Raw genomic sequence first — 15,084 nt, forward strand, 5'->3', positions numbered from 1 at the left:
AAAGAATTGAACTTAAATAGAGAAAAGAGTCATAATCCTAATTGGGAAAATAATTCCCTTATTCTAATCAATTACTAAAAGATAAAATAAAATTTTCCTAGAATATGAATAAAACTTATCTACCTAAATAAGATTTATCTACCTAAATAAATTTAAAATATATACATATTTCAACAAATTTGTGATCTATCTTCTCTTCAAAACCTGGACAACAAGTTTAAAAATTCAATCAATTTAGCGCTTCATTTTCAATCAAGGAAAGAGGTAAGTGATTGTAAGGATAAGAAAGCAGTTTGGAAGATATTAGTATCATATACTATATATGGAATTGTATTCTTTTGGTGGAATCATAATTTCAGTCAAATAGTGAAATATTGGGTCCAGTCCAAAAAGGTTAACAGGATGAAGGCCAGATTGCAGAAATCATGCATACCAATTCTAGAAATAGCAACATAGCATATTTCATAATATTCATATTTGAAAAAAATGGTCTACATATATTACAAGAATATTCCTACAATTTCGTTGAATATTCAAAATGAAGAAAATGGACGGCTCATATTATATTACACCCACGAGCGATCCAATTGTTTGTCACCCACCCCCTCATATTGAATTTGAATTTGACCCATTGTTCGTTTGGCAATGTGTGTGTGCATGGATCTAAATTAAAAATGTTTTTAATTTGGATTGGACCCCACAATTGTAGGATTTTTGGTCTACGTTGGCTTAAAATGTCTTGGGTAGATACATGAACATGTCTTGCAATGGTGACAGTTGCTCCATTTGGTAATCAACTTGACTGGCAAATGGGTCTTCATCTATGAAATCCAACCCGAAATCAAGCTCATTCCATCTCCCTTCACTTTTCACTTCTTTCTCCCACGTGATTTCCGGTGACGGCACGTGCTCCGACCAACTCGACTCCGAACCATCCGTTTGTATTACATCGTTCTTCATCGCCATCACCGACCATGGTTGTTGCATGTTTTGACCATTCATTATGATGTCCGGTTTCTCATCTTCCATTTCTGGGTAACTTAACGATTTTTGTTCACTCGGAAAATGTTTCTCTATGCTTCCCTTTTTGTTGTATATTCGACATAACACCCAATCATCAAGCTGCAATCAAACCCACCATTTAGCCCAAATCAACAGTAAAAAGTGTCGGTGTCAACCGTCAAAGTTGGCAACTCCACCTTCCAATAAACAAATAATAATATCCACTTACCCTCAAGTTGTTGCTTTTCTTGCCGGCGGACCTATCAACATTGGCGAGGCGATACTCGTGCATAATCCAGTTGGTTTTGACACCGCGTGGGGCTTTACCAGCGTAGAAAACGAGTGCTTTTTTTATGCCCAGTGTCTTGGGCTTTCCGATGGGCTTATCGGCTCCGGTCGCTTTCCAGTATCCGGTTCCAGCCGCCCTGTTCGGCCGACACCCATTTGGGTATTTTCGATCCCTTGGAGAAAAGAAATACCACTCTTTTTCACCATACAACGCCATATCTACACCAAATATATCAAATTAATTAATCACTCTCCCAAATATTTCAAATCGGCAGGGCCTTGGCCCTAAAAATGTACAATTCTAGGTTTAGTCCCTTTTAAAATGGTAAAATTGCAATTAAACTCTCTAAAATTTTGCAATTCAAGTCTGGACCCTAAATTCCTTTACTGGCTTCGGCTCCTTTTTCCCGAAACCAAACAAATCAAGCATATATAAAAGGACAAACCTGGAAGCTGCCATGGATCAAACTTGTAAAGATCAATCTCAGCAATGATGGGCACAGAAATAGGCTGAGAAGCACATTTCCTACACAAATAATGATTCACCAGTTCGTCATCTGTAGGATGGAATCTGAAACCAGGTGGCAACTCTAACTCTGCCTTCATTCTCTGAACTCTTTAAACTCTTCTTCCTTTTTAGACTTAACTTTCTAGAGCTGATCCTCTTCAAAAAAGCTGTAAGTTTGCCTTCTTTGTGTTGTTGGCTGTTGGTACTGGGTGGTTTTTTGTAGGCGGATGTTGAATGAAACGAAGAGAACGAGCGAGAGAGAAGATTTTATAGGGAAAAAAGGCACGTGCGGATGTCGGCTGTCTTTGGATTTTAGTTAGAACCGAAAAGCAGCTTTAAGGTTGTCATGTAGTAGCTGACGCAGCCCTCTTTGGCTTTTGGAGAGAACCAATGAGGGATATTGTAGGGACGTCATCGCTTCCGTCATGGACTTGGGGATCTACTACCGATCCAGTAGTATTCACCATCGTTGACTGTTTTTTAATCTGAATGTGTTGGACAGCATCTTATACTTGTTTCCCACACTGCTACTGGCTGTCGACCTCGTTTGACCCCGTGTTAAAAGCTTGCAGTTATAAGTAAAATAAAATCAACTAAAAATTGATGGTTTCGTGGGTGATATAAAATTTTTAATTTTTTTCTATTGTTAACTAATAATTGAACCAATTGAATGAAAAATGATAATTTAACTAATTCAAATTTTTTTAAAACGTTGATTTAAGTTGTTTCTACTTAACCTAGTAGATATATTAGTTATCTTATTCAAAGTCTCTCCTCAACTCATAAATAGGAGGATAATATGTTTTAACGCACTCGAATTCATATACTCCTACATTAATAATAATGTTCATGTCAATCAAACTAAGGCTCAATTGACCTTATCCTACTTAGCTTTAGATATACTTCTTTCAACTTTTATTAAATGTAAATATATAGTAGGTCTCATCATATCAGTATTACATTTAACTTAAATATTCAATTTACATACTTTAATTTAACATAAATCAATTATTAATAATAAGCTGATGTTTTAATGTCTTTTATCAACAAAAAAATATTTATCCCTTAGTTAAAATCGCTAGCCCCTTATGGAAAAAAAAAAGTGAAATTCCTTCCGTCGTTTAGAAGGTGAAGTCAAGGTTATTAAAATAATTATGTTTCACTAAATTTGTTATTTTAAAAAATAAAATTTAGTCTCATGATTTAGACCATTGGGTCCTGACCCATACTTTGTGCGGTTTGAACCTAGGGTTCGAATGTAAGGAGCTCGCATCCAAGACACCCTTATCAGCTCGCTCACTTATGATCTCTCAATGTAATTTTTCAGTATCTTTTTAGCAAGGGAGAGACGCTCTTGTAGCCTCTTATTCTGCTCCACTAATTTCTTGTTTTCTTCATCTAAGCTATTATGTAATTCGTGAGCCCTTTCTAGTGCTCCCATGGTAGACTGGTAAGCATTTTCAGTCTCTTTCTTTTTCACCTTTGTTTCGTCAATACCCTTAGTGATCCCCACACTGACCATGTCAGCTTCAACTAAGACAACTTGAAGAGAAAGTATAAGCTCCTGTAAGGAAAGTTTCCTTATACAGTTGGACGATCTAGATGGACATATATGTTCTTTTGCCTCTTCAGGCATTCAATTTTTCCACTGTTTGCTCATTTCACTAGAACTGTAAGGAGACTTTTGCATGTTGAGATGATCGTGCCATGAAAATAATTTTCCTGTCTCATCACCAGAAGTAGTAAACTTCATGGAATCACTAGAAGGGCCATAATCAACAATTACTCCGAATGTATATTCTGACGAAGCTCCCTTGCTAGACTGCCCTCATCTTCACTACTCAATACAAAATTAGCAGTTCCTGCAGTAGTCTTCTGTTTCTTTCTACTGCTTGCACTCCCTTCCCCAGCAGCAATACTAGAAGGACCATCTCGCACATTTTGCATAAAGGATCGCATGTTCATGTATCGTTGATCTCTCTAGATAAACTAGTATACGGTATATGTCAACATGCATAAGAACCTACCAACGATGTCACATCCATAAACAGTAACAATATTATATAAATACTCAGTTTAACCCACTTGAATGGGAGGCTCTCTCTAAAATACTTAACAAGACCTTTAAAAAATATTCACATCGGTGTATTAACCAAATTTTAATCATATTATTTATTTTAAAATAGGAATAATAATTCAAAAATTAAATTATATCAAATTAAAACATAAAGGTTAAATCATCAAGTTATCAACAACTTTTTAACCTAATGATAATAATATTACGTTGTAAGCAAAAAAGCTTGAATTCGATCTCAAATAACCACATTCCCCTACCTTCAAATAATAAAAAAAAATCATCTAATTCAGAATAATAGAAAGAAAAAACTATAATTTGATCATACATTATATGTATTAACTACTTTTATATATGTTATCGTAATCCGTATCATTAAACTTTTATAAAATACCAAATTTCTTTAAAATAATCTTTGACTGATTAAATATTTTTGTTTGTCTCCATGCACGTTTAACGACGTAAATGAGATCACCAGCCCTCTCTAATTTTTTTCCCTCAAATCGATATTTTATTATTTAATTAATTTCTTTTTATCGAATTTGACATTTGGTTATATAGCAATTAAAATAACTATAAAATTAAACGTATACGACGGTGTTTATCATCCTGAATGTGGTTTAGATTCGAGTTGTAATAATTGTATTTGTTGTTTGAGTATTATTTTATTATTGTAATTCACCAAAAAATTATAAAATTAATATTTATTTCTGGCATTTAAAATTGATAGAAAAGAAAATTCAAATTGAATATAGAAATGGTCAAAAGTGGAAGAGTGTTATTGAATAAAATAAAGCCTTACTCAGGCATTGATAAGTTGAATCCATGGCGTTTCGCCGCAGGCAAAAGCTTAAATATTTTAATTTTGTTAGCAGTGGCATTTAATATTTGAAAAAATATTCCTCCCTTGCCTCCCAAGTAATCTACTTCCAATTAGGAAAGATAAAACTTGGCTGTTCTATGAATTTCCCATTAACCTGCTCTTTTTTCTTTAAACAATAAGTGTGTGCACAGTGACCCATCAGTTTTGCTAAATATTTTTAGCACTTTAATTTTACAAAAAAAAAAGTCCTTTTAACCTTTATTTAATTTTTATCATTTTAATTGGTCAGAATTTTTAAAACTGCTCAATGCTCAAGGTAAAGATTGAACTCTCAATCACTAATTAAGGTAGAAGAGACTCTTGTCATCTCACCTAACTCCCATCATTAATGAAAAGTTTATCTTTCGATATTAAAAGATTTTAAGATTCTTGGTTGAATTATTAATTTTTATGACCATAGCTAAGAGATTTGGATTTTTTTTATTTGAAAATGAACACATTTCTTCACTTCCAAATTCTTTTCCTGTAAAAATTGTTTGTTTCCATTTTTCATGGTTAAAAAAATTATAATTAAAAGAACATTTATATATTTTATATCATTTGCAATTTAATATTTAAACCTAGTTATTTTTCAACCAGCAAAAAGATAAAATATTTACATCCATCCCAGTCCTATTCATCAGAAAGTAAATGTTAAATTATGTTATTTTGTAAAAGTTATAAGTTTAATTTATGTAATTTAATTTTATCAATTTTAGTTCATGTATTTTCGAATTGGTCAATTTTAGTTCATATACTTTTTTAAAATTTGAAATTTAGTCTTACCTCATACATAGAGGTGATCAAGGGTTGGGTCGGGCGGTAACAAAATTTCAAGCCCGGTCCGAAAAATAGGCCTAAAATTTTACCCCAAGCCCATTTCCTTTCTGGTGGGTTTTCGGGCCGGGCGATCAGGTGTACTCATAGTGTAGCAGTTAAATCTATTTGGTTAAATTCAACGACTAATCTTGTACTATGCGTATAGTTGTACATTTAGTCCATATTCACCTATTAGATTATTCTAAATCCATAAACTTTTTCAAAATTTAAAATTTAAGTCTTAACACAAATGATAGTTGTTAATCTATTAATTGAATTTTTAATAAGTAATATGTAAAAATAACAAACTAACATGACATTACACATATGATAATATGTTTATAGCATCAAATTTTGGAAATAGCATAACTTTATGAATTTGACAGTTGTTGTTTGGTGAAGACTAGAATTTTAAATTTTGAAAGTACAAAAATTAAAAAAAAAACCCTAATTAAAGTATAAAGATTAAATCTATAATTTTTGTAAAGTATAGGAACTGATAGAATAACTTAATTGAAAACAAATGGAGAACATATGTGTGCTTTTCCATACCGTGACTATGGTTCCATTTATAATTTGGGGTAATATCGATTTGGTTCAATCACCTTAGATTTTAGGTTTTTTAAACCGTTAATCACAATTTGGTTATCGAGTTTTTATATTAATTTTTTATTTTGAATTTTATGTATTATTAAATTTATAAAAAATATATTAAATATTTTTTTGAAGCATTTAAAATGTAAATTTCTTAACTGTTTTAAATAATATTATTTTTAAAATTTAAATTTATATTTTTTAAGACCGTTTATCTTACAATTACGCTTAACACTTACTGACCAAATAAATAATTAAATAATATTTGAATTTGTATTTTTTTTAAATACAATTTATTTTACCACTGCATTTAACAATTACGGGATTGTATCTATTTGAGAGCCGGTAAGTAAAAAAAAAAAAGAGCGATAGTAGTAGAGTTGATTTCACCCTGCATAACTGATTTTAAACTAATCTCACCGCCGGCCAGCCGATTCAACGCTGGCGGGCTGGGAATGGAATTGAAAAGGAAGACAGACGTCAGGAGTCAAACAGGATCTGACCTCATCTCTCACGTAATAAAGCCTACATCATTGCTGTCCGAATCCCAAATCTGAACCGCTCAGTCACTCACAAAAACTCCTACTTTCCTTTTTTCTTATTTTTGATGTCATCACATCAGACATGTGGTCTTTTATGTCTCCTCCCTGTTCTTAATTGGAATATCATGATTTTTTATTTAATTTTTAATTAAAAACAAAATTTTAATATATATTTTAACCATTAGAATTTGTATTCCGTTAATCAAGTTGATATCTGTGTATCAATAATATTAGTTTATATTAACATGACATTGCTAGTATATTTAGTGGCACCATGTGACAACCTTGCAATATGTCGCACGACAAACATAAATTAAAAATATATAAATTAATTAAAAAATATAATTTTTTCCACATCATGAATGAACCTAGATAAATGGTTTTCTAGATACATATATCTGGACAATCATTTGTCTAAGTTCATGCCAGATGTGTTTTTTTTGGTAATTTTAAAATTTTTTATTATAAAATATTAATATTTTAAGTTATTATATTTAAAATATATAAAATATAAATTTATTAAAAATTATTTAAATATTTATCCAAGTTAATTCTTGATGTGAAAATATAGATTTATATATTTTTAATTTACATTTATCATGTGACGTACTAAAAGGCTACTATGTGACAGCACTAGATTGGTTAACAATGCCACTTCAACACAAACTAATGAAATACAATAACCTTCAGATCTAACTATCATTACACGAGAACTCCCCCATTTTATCCTCTAAAATGAATTGTTTAACACAGAACATAGGAAACTCAATAAATTTCGGTTCATAATCATTATTGGAACACCATTTAGCAATGCAATCAACTACATTATTTACTTCTCTAAAAACATGTTGAAATTTGACAAACTATCTTTATATTATATCATTTTTAACTATTATCAACAAACAATAGTCAGTATTTATATATATTTTTTAATTTTAATTTTTAAAATTATATATTTTCTTCCTTTTTTTAATTTATATGATTATTATATCTCTGAGTTTTACTTTTAACAAAATTGAATATAAGATGAATGATTAAAAGCAAAAGAGTATAAAATGCCTTCAAGAATTTTTAAAAAATCAATTAAACCTTTATATTTTTTTCCATTTAATTGAGCTCTTAAAATAACACTCTTTGATCAATATTGATTGTTTGAAACTAGCGACAATATCTGTGCCATGTCATCATAGCTAATTTTACGCAAGGTCGCAAACTCATAACATTTGGGACCCAAATTTGGGACTTGTGATGCTTGTATTTTTTTGGTCAACAAAAAAGAAATTTCAGCTCAAAATCCAAAATGGAAATAGCCTAAAAAAAAATTGTCCATGTTTCAGACAAGTACGAAAACCTCGAGCCCCATTGAAAACGTAAGTCTTTGGTGGTACCATGTCAACCTAGAAATGTTGATTAGAAACGATAAAAATTCTCAAAAAAAATTAAAAAAATAAATCCAAAATGAACTTGGAAAAAATAATTTATTAAGCTCATTTAAATGAGTGTCCAGATTCATTTTAGAACTATAAAAAATAAAATATGATAAAAGTATTCATTTGGATGCCCAGTTGTCTAGGTTCATTATGAAATTATTTATAATTTTTTTACCGGCACTACTATATTAGTAATCAATGTTGACATGGCATTTGTCAATGGTGATCCCTTTTATATTATTAAGCCATGATTAAATTAGTATTAAAAGATTTTTTTATTTATTTCTTAAAGTCTTTACCGAAGCGAGCCCCGTAATTAATCCTCCGTATTTTGTAGGCCTATTAAGGGGTAGATGCTCGCCACAAATTTTAAAACTGCTCCATACCCAAGATGAGGATTGAACCCTCGACCACTGGTTAAAGTATGAGAGACTCTTGTCATCTCACCTAACTCCCGTGATTACTAAAATGATATATAAAATTGAAATTTGAGACTTTTCATGTATTCAATAATTTTTAATTATTTCCATTCATGTGTTAATCGTGTTATATATGTTCAACATATTGCATATGTCATGCAACGATGGTGCTATACATGTTATACATGGATTATAAATCTAAATCATGTTGTCATGTTTGAACTTAATATAGTCACACAAATTGACAGGTCTACTCTTAACCAAAACCAATAATTTAGCTCATTTTACCATTTAGTGGGTAAAGTGGGAGAATAAGGAAACCTTAACCGTGATTAGAATTTTGGCCTGACATTTAAATGATACGTGTTTAAAGAGTAATTAAAAAGTCCAATAAGACTTTGACTTGATGATAAAGTTAAAGTTTTAAGAATTTTGAGATTTTACGTAGAGTCTTAGTTGTGTAAACCATTTATGGGTTTCTTTTTTTTGTTTTAAGTCCTACCATCATCATGCATTGGATCTTGTGCAAAATCATTCTGTTGTCATTGTTAGATTATTAATTCACTTCTACATTGTAAGATTCTAATTCTAATTCTAATTAATAAAAGTGGGTGAAAAAAATTATATAATAATATATTTATAAAAATTTTATATGGCAAAACAAATAAGACTTTGGTAGAATTGATAAATTTGAGGTTTCTGAAACCATGATGGTTTATAAAGGGGAATCTAGACTTTTTTTAATAGGGACCTGAATTTAATTATAATATTTCTAAATTTATTATATATAATTTCATCATTTTTGAAGAGATTATGTAATTTTTTTTCATTTTAGGGGTTTAAAATGTAATTTTACCATAAATCAATTTATATTTTCTTTATTCATTGAAAGATTGAATTTTTGAGGGAGCAAAAACCCTTACTTACCTCCCTCCAATTCAAATTTGAGACATATGTTCAAATCCCACCAAACGTATTTATTAATATTGTAGTAACTCGTGACATTAAACCCACCAAACAATATAAATATGTGTTAATTAGGGGTGTTCAATAGGTTAACCGACTCGAACTAGCATTAACTGAATTAATTGAGCTTTTTAAACCGTTAACCGTTAATCGAACCGAAATTTTTTCAAAAAAAATTAACCAAACAAAATTTTTTTGGTTAATTCAGTCGGTTAACTGAATTAACCGAAATTTATATGTTTTTTTTGGTTAAAACAAATATAAAACATATAAAAAAATTAACCTAATTTAATATATATAAAATGCATATAAAATATAAATTTTCAGTTAATTTAGTTAATTAATTGATTTCGAATCAAATTAACCGTTAATTGAACTTCTAAAAAATTATTAACCGACCTTGACCAAATTAATTCTGTTCAACCGATTAAATCAATTTTACCCGAAATTTGTATGCATCTAGTGTTAATTATGTCTTATGAAAAAAAAAAAGGAGAAGATGAGGTGAGCAATGAGATTGGAAATGGATAATGATATGTGGGAAGTTGCTTGGATATTTACATAATGGTTTAATATGGGCATTGTACTCGTATCAGTATGTGGAAACTCGTCCCATCACTTACTAATATTAAAAAATTCAGCAAGTTGCAAAAATCACCGCCGTCCTAAGGACTAGAGATGAAACCATGAATGTTACCGGGAAACATCAATGTCAACATGTCATTGAAAAGCTTAAAAATATTATTTTGGAAAGGTGGTCCAAGTTAAATGAACATACCTTTATTTCTACGAACCTTCCTACCCTTTTATTATCCCTTGTTCCCCAAGTTTCTGTCCTATTTTTTATTCTGCCCATTTGTCTTTTACTGCTACACTTGCACAACTTGGGTCGGTATCTGGCTATTTGCATAACAATTTATTTCAAATCATTCATATTTTAGTATAAAACATCACCCTTTCATTTTTTTTCTTTGTCTCTTAGCAATGTTTTCAAAATTGAAATTGTTGAATCGTGTGAGGTGTTTGAATATGTTGTGAGTAAATTTGGATAGTAGCAAATTTAGATATTTAGATATGTGATGTTTAAAATGAAAGAAGATTTGCATCATGGATATTTGAATGTTAACAATTATATTTATTCTGTATCTTATGAAGATGATAAGTAAAATATTTGAATCTAAATATGATTTCAGTTGAAATATATAGCCATGTAATTTATTTATGGATCAAATTAAACGCCTCGGGGTTAGAATATCAAATTTGATGAGATGATTTGAGTTTAATTCATTAAACATCCTAATGACTTTGTATAGTTTAAGAATTATTAATGATGAGAAATGACAAACCACTAAGGTCTGGCTATCCATATGATCATCTATGAAGGATTTGGGAGCAACCTTATGTTCTGAAGATCTATAGAGATGATTGAAAAGATTGCTTAAACTCTCTCAATCCGTTCACGTAAACAAGGTGCTATAGAGTTTTTAGCATTGATTCTTGTCTACGGTGCTAGTGTACATTGATGGAAAAATATGACTCCAAAAACTTTGGAAGAAAAGACAAGATTGGAGAAGATGCCATATGCTTTGGGAGTGGGATCTATCTTCTATGTCATGCTGTGCACAACACTAGAGGTATAATATGCTCTATGTATCAGAAGCTGATATTAAGGTAATCTTGTTAATGGTTATTAGACTATTTTGAAGAATAATATTCTTAAATACTTAGAGAAAAATGAAGGATATTTTATTGGTCTATCGAGAGTATGAACTCTAATCTAGAGTTATATAAAAGTTACATTATGGGATAGTGATGATAAAAAATCGCAATATAAATTCATGTTTATTTTAAAATCAGCTGGAAAAGTTGTAAACATACAATGAATGCAAACTTAACAACTAAAGCTGAGTACATATTTATGAGTGAGAATAAGGCTGTTTGGATTTTAAAAAATTCATTATCGAATTGAGTGGATTTTCGTGCATTGTTGATCTAGTACCATTATATTGTGATAACAATGCAATCATAACGCAACCTGTGGAATTAAGGTATCATCACAAATTTGAACATGTATTGCGATGATATCAATTGATTGAAGTATATGAAAAAAACATTCACAAATAATAATTTAATTAGTCCATTCAGCTACGTTTTGATCAATAGAAATACAATCGTTACATAGAAACTCCAACGCCAATAAAGAATTGCTTGTAAAACACTAATCGATATTTGATTATATAAATATTATTATATTATTATAATGATTTAATATATTTCTTTATTCAAAATTAAAAAAGTTAAATATTTAGACTTGCGTAGTTAAAGCCCATATATCATAGAAGACCTTGCAAGGGAATTGTACAAAAAATTACAATTATGAGATATTTATGATCAAAGTTGTGATTCTTAAACTATTCTTGGTTATTATCATATTATCGAGACAGAGCATCAATAATGCTAAGATATCAGCATATGGTAAGCATCCATGTATGAATTGCATGCAATTGATCTCATAAGTTGAAGTACGAGAAACTTCACTAAATATGACCCGTTATGAGAGTTCTGTTTGGTATTTCACTCAAGTGCGTATTGAAATACTCTTATGTATTGGTAGCACTAGTCAGACTTGTGACACTGACGCTTCTTGTATGTTGAGTGTCATAATTTGATTCATCACAAAATAGGTCTACAACATATGAATGTAGGTTGTTTTGAGCATAATGCATATGAAGGTGGTGAAGTGATTTAGAGAGGATCTGTCATCCCAATGATTTTAGGGACAAAATCGAGTTATAACTAAGAGTTGCAAGACTAACATGGATACCATACACTAATGATAGGGCAAAACTAGGAATTTTGTTTACGGGACGAGATAAAATTATAAAATTTGGGGGAGGCAAAGCTAAAAATGTTGAGTTAATAATGCCTAGGTTAAATTATTTATTTTTAGAGGGGCCAAAACTTCAATTTTTTCATTTAACTAAAAGCTTAAAATACTTAAATTGAAGAGCCTAAAATAATAATTTCACCATTTGGTCAGAGATGCAAGGCCACTACCCCTAGCTATGCCCCTCACTAATGGAAAGATTGAATTGCATATAGATACCATACATCGAAAGGCTACGTTGAAAACTATTTTGACCCTTGCAAATTTTTGGGGTCATGATTGGCTGCAAGATTCTCCAATCTAGATAGGAGAAACCTGTTGTCTTTTGAATTTCAATGCTTTGACTGTAGTGGGTGAAACCAAGAGTTGCATTGACATGATTAGGTTGGAAAACTGAGTTTTGGAGCTTGGGAAGGTTTTTTCGGTTGCCTTGTGTGGGTCACTTTTAGTTTTCAACAACTGAACTCCATGTATATTCAAAAGCAGAGGAAGAATTGAACAAGGGTGCCCTTCCACCTTTTTTTGAGCTACATGTTGTTCATATTTTAAAGATGGGTTTCATCTGATCAAACCCAAGAAATCCGACATTTAAGCTTTTGCTTTTACTGCCGTTGCTTTATGTACTATAATGTAATTGAATGACAAAGTTTGAAGTTGTTTTTCCTTCTAGATTACAACCACCACCAAAAGATGATAAAAAAATTTACTTTATTATTAAAGAAAAGAAGAAAGCAACATACGAAACAGGGTTGAAGCAACCCACTCAAACCAGCAACATTGGCACAAGCAAACGCCAACAACCCCAAACAGCAATAAAATTTTCGGACAAATCCATAACTTGTTTCATGAGGAAATCAGCTGCCCTTTGCCCAAACTCACAGTTAAAGCCCAAATGCCATCTACTCTAACCCTAACCCTAAACCCAAACTCCTTCAAACCCAACAACCTTGCAAATAATAGTTTCTCCACACAAAATCAAGAAAGGGATTGCAATGGATGCCCACTGCACCAAAATAGACAGATCAGTCATTTTATGAAGGAGGGTTGACGTACAAGTAACAACATAAAGCTTGATGCCCATTTATATTTTTAATATCTTATTTTGGGGGCTATTGTTTCCTACGTTTGATGTAAAAGGTTAGAATCCAAGCAACGCCACCATTACAAACAATTGTTGCCTTCACTATTTTCATCTTATCTTATATTATATACTATTTGGCTCTTGGAGCTGTTTTCATGGACGTTGGCCTCTATTTATTATTCTTAACTCACTTTACCCATTTATCTTATATACTAAATTAAGGTGATAACGATAATTATATTTAACAATTCTTGTAATTCTCTTCAGGTCACACAAATTAGTTTTTAATTAATTTTTTATGCGAATTTTAAGTGGAAAAAAATAGGTTTTAATTGAAAGATTAACTATACATCACACGCTTCAGTCTAGTTTAATTGAGAAGAGATTGTATGAAATTGTGATTCCATGTCATCTCTATCCCTTTCAGATTTTTCTTCCTGATTTTTAGTATTTTTAGTTAGATTTAAATTTTCTGAAGAGGAAAAAAAAATCTGATTTATCATTTTCCTATTACAAAAAGTAGACATGATGTGAAATCACAGTTTCATACCATCATTTCTCAGTTTGATTTTGTGTTTTTTTAATTTCTTTTACGTTCTACTATTTGATACACAAATATGTTACATCATAAAAAAGAAGAAAGTTTCAAAAATTCTGAATTGTATTTTTTTTATTTTTTTATTTTTACTATACACATCTTAATTGTTTTTATTTTATTTTGTTTGTACCAAATAAAGATTTTATTTTATATAAAAGAATGCGAAAAGGCTTATTTAGATATACAAGTTAAAAGGACTTTTTGGATAAAAAAAATGGATGGAGTGGATAAGATATGTATAATTTTTTAATTTATTAAAAAAAAAGAGAGAAAGCAATCTATTTATTAATTAATTTATGTTGTTATTTTAAGTTTTCTTTTTACTTATAATACGTTACATCATTATATAACTTAGACAAACTTCCAAGTATATATTCAATTTCAGCTTGTTAACGTACAATCTAAGTGAATATAAAGTAATCTCTTGAAAATATGCTCTCCAAAATTAGTAGCTTAATTGATTCACTCACATCCAATCCAATTTCTAAATGCCAAGAATTGGTTTTGATAGATGGATCAAAGTATCTTCAATGAAACAACACATAACCAAATCCAAATATCTTCTTCATTAAATTGTCAAACCAAATAATGCAAATTTTTAACCACCTCAGTAGCAATCTGCAATTGACATTGTTGAGTGCCACTCAGCAACTCTCAGCACATTTTGCCTCAACAACGTCTGATTGTGTTTTAAAAATATTGATTTCTTTCTTTCTTATATCACAGTTTTGCTTTTTTACTCCCAACATTTAATGTATAAAAATTATATTATTTTAGATGATCTAATTTATTCCTTGACTTGTTGGTTGACATCGACTTTATTATTAGTGTATGAAGATGTGAGTTTGGGTTAAGAAAAAATTATTGTATCGAAAAACACATACACCTGCCAAAATTTGCCGAAAATTTCTTTTTCTATGATTCCATGATAATTTAAGCAATGAAAACTTTATATAAATAAATTTTTTGGTCAATGAAAATGTTATATCATGGTCGTCTAAACTTGGGATATAT

The 15,084-nt window shown here is 30.4% G+C and overlaps 1 protein-coding gene across 1 annotated transcript; it reads right to left on the bottom strand.

Moving 5' to 3' along the window:
* Positions 1-436: 436 nt before the first annotated feature.
* On the bottom strand, positions 437-2,100 carry LOC107959761 (protein ATAF2). The gene is made up of 3 exons (XM_041091765.1): positions 1,737-2,100; positions 1,232-1,509; positions 437-1,122 (listed from the first exon to the last, which is right to left on the bottom strand). The coding sequence occupies exons 1-3, from the start codon at positions 1,894-1,896 to the stop codon at positions 730-732; spliced, it is 831 nt and encodes a 276-aa protein (XP_040947699.1). The 5' UTR covers positions 1,897-2,100; the 3' UTR covers positions 437-729.
* Positions 2,101-15,084: the final 12,984 nt, after the last annotated feature.

This window comes from Gossypium hirsutum, chromosome D04 (genome assembly GCF_007990345.1).
Source record: "Gossypium hirsutum isolate 1008001.06 chromosome D04, Gossypium_hirsutum_v2.1, whole genome shotgun sequence".
Taxonomy (NCBI): domain Eukaryota; kingdom Viridiplantae; phylum Streptophyta; class Magnoliopsida; order Malvales; family Malvaceae; genus Gossypium; species Gossypium hirsutum.

What these genes read in the sequence shown, in the direction of transcription:
- LOC107959761 (XM_041091765.1), bottom strand. Translation starts at nt 1,896, where the DNA reads ATGAAGGCAGAGTTAGAGTTGCCACCTGGTTTCAGATTCCATCCTACA. An exon ending in TGATCCATGGCAGCTTCCAG is followed by an intron (nt 1,510 to 1,736) that starts GTTTGTCCTTTT and finishes TATTTGGTGTAG; the next exon opens with ATATGGCGTTGTATGGTGAA. An exon ending in AGAAAAGCAACAACTTGAGG is followed by an intron (nt 1,123 to 1,231) that starts GTAAGTGGATAT and finishes GTTTGATTGCAG; the next exon opens with CTTGATGATTGGGTGTTATG.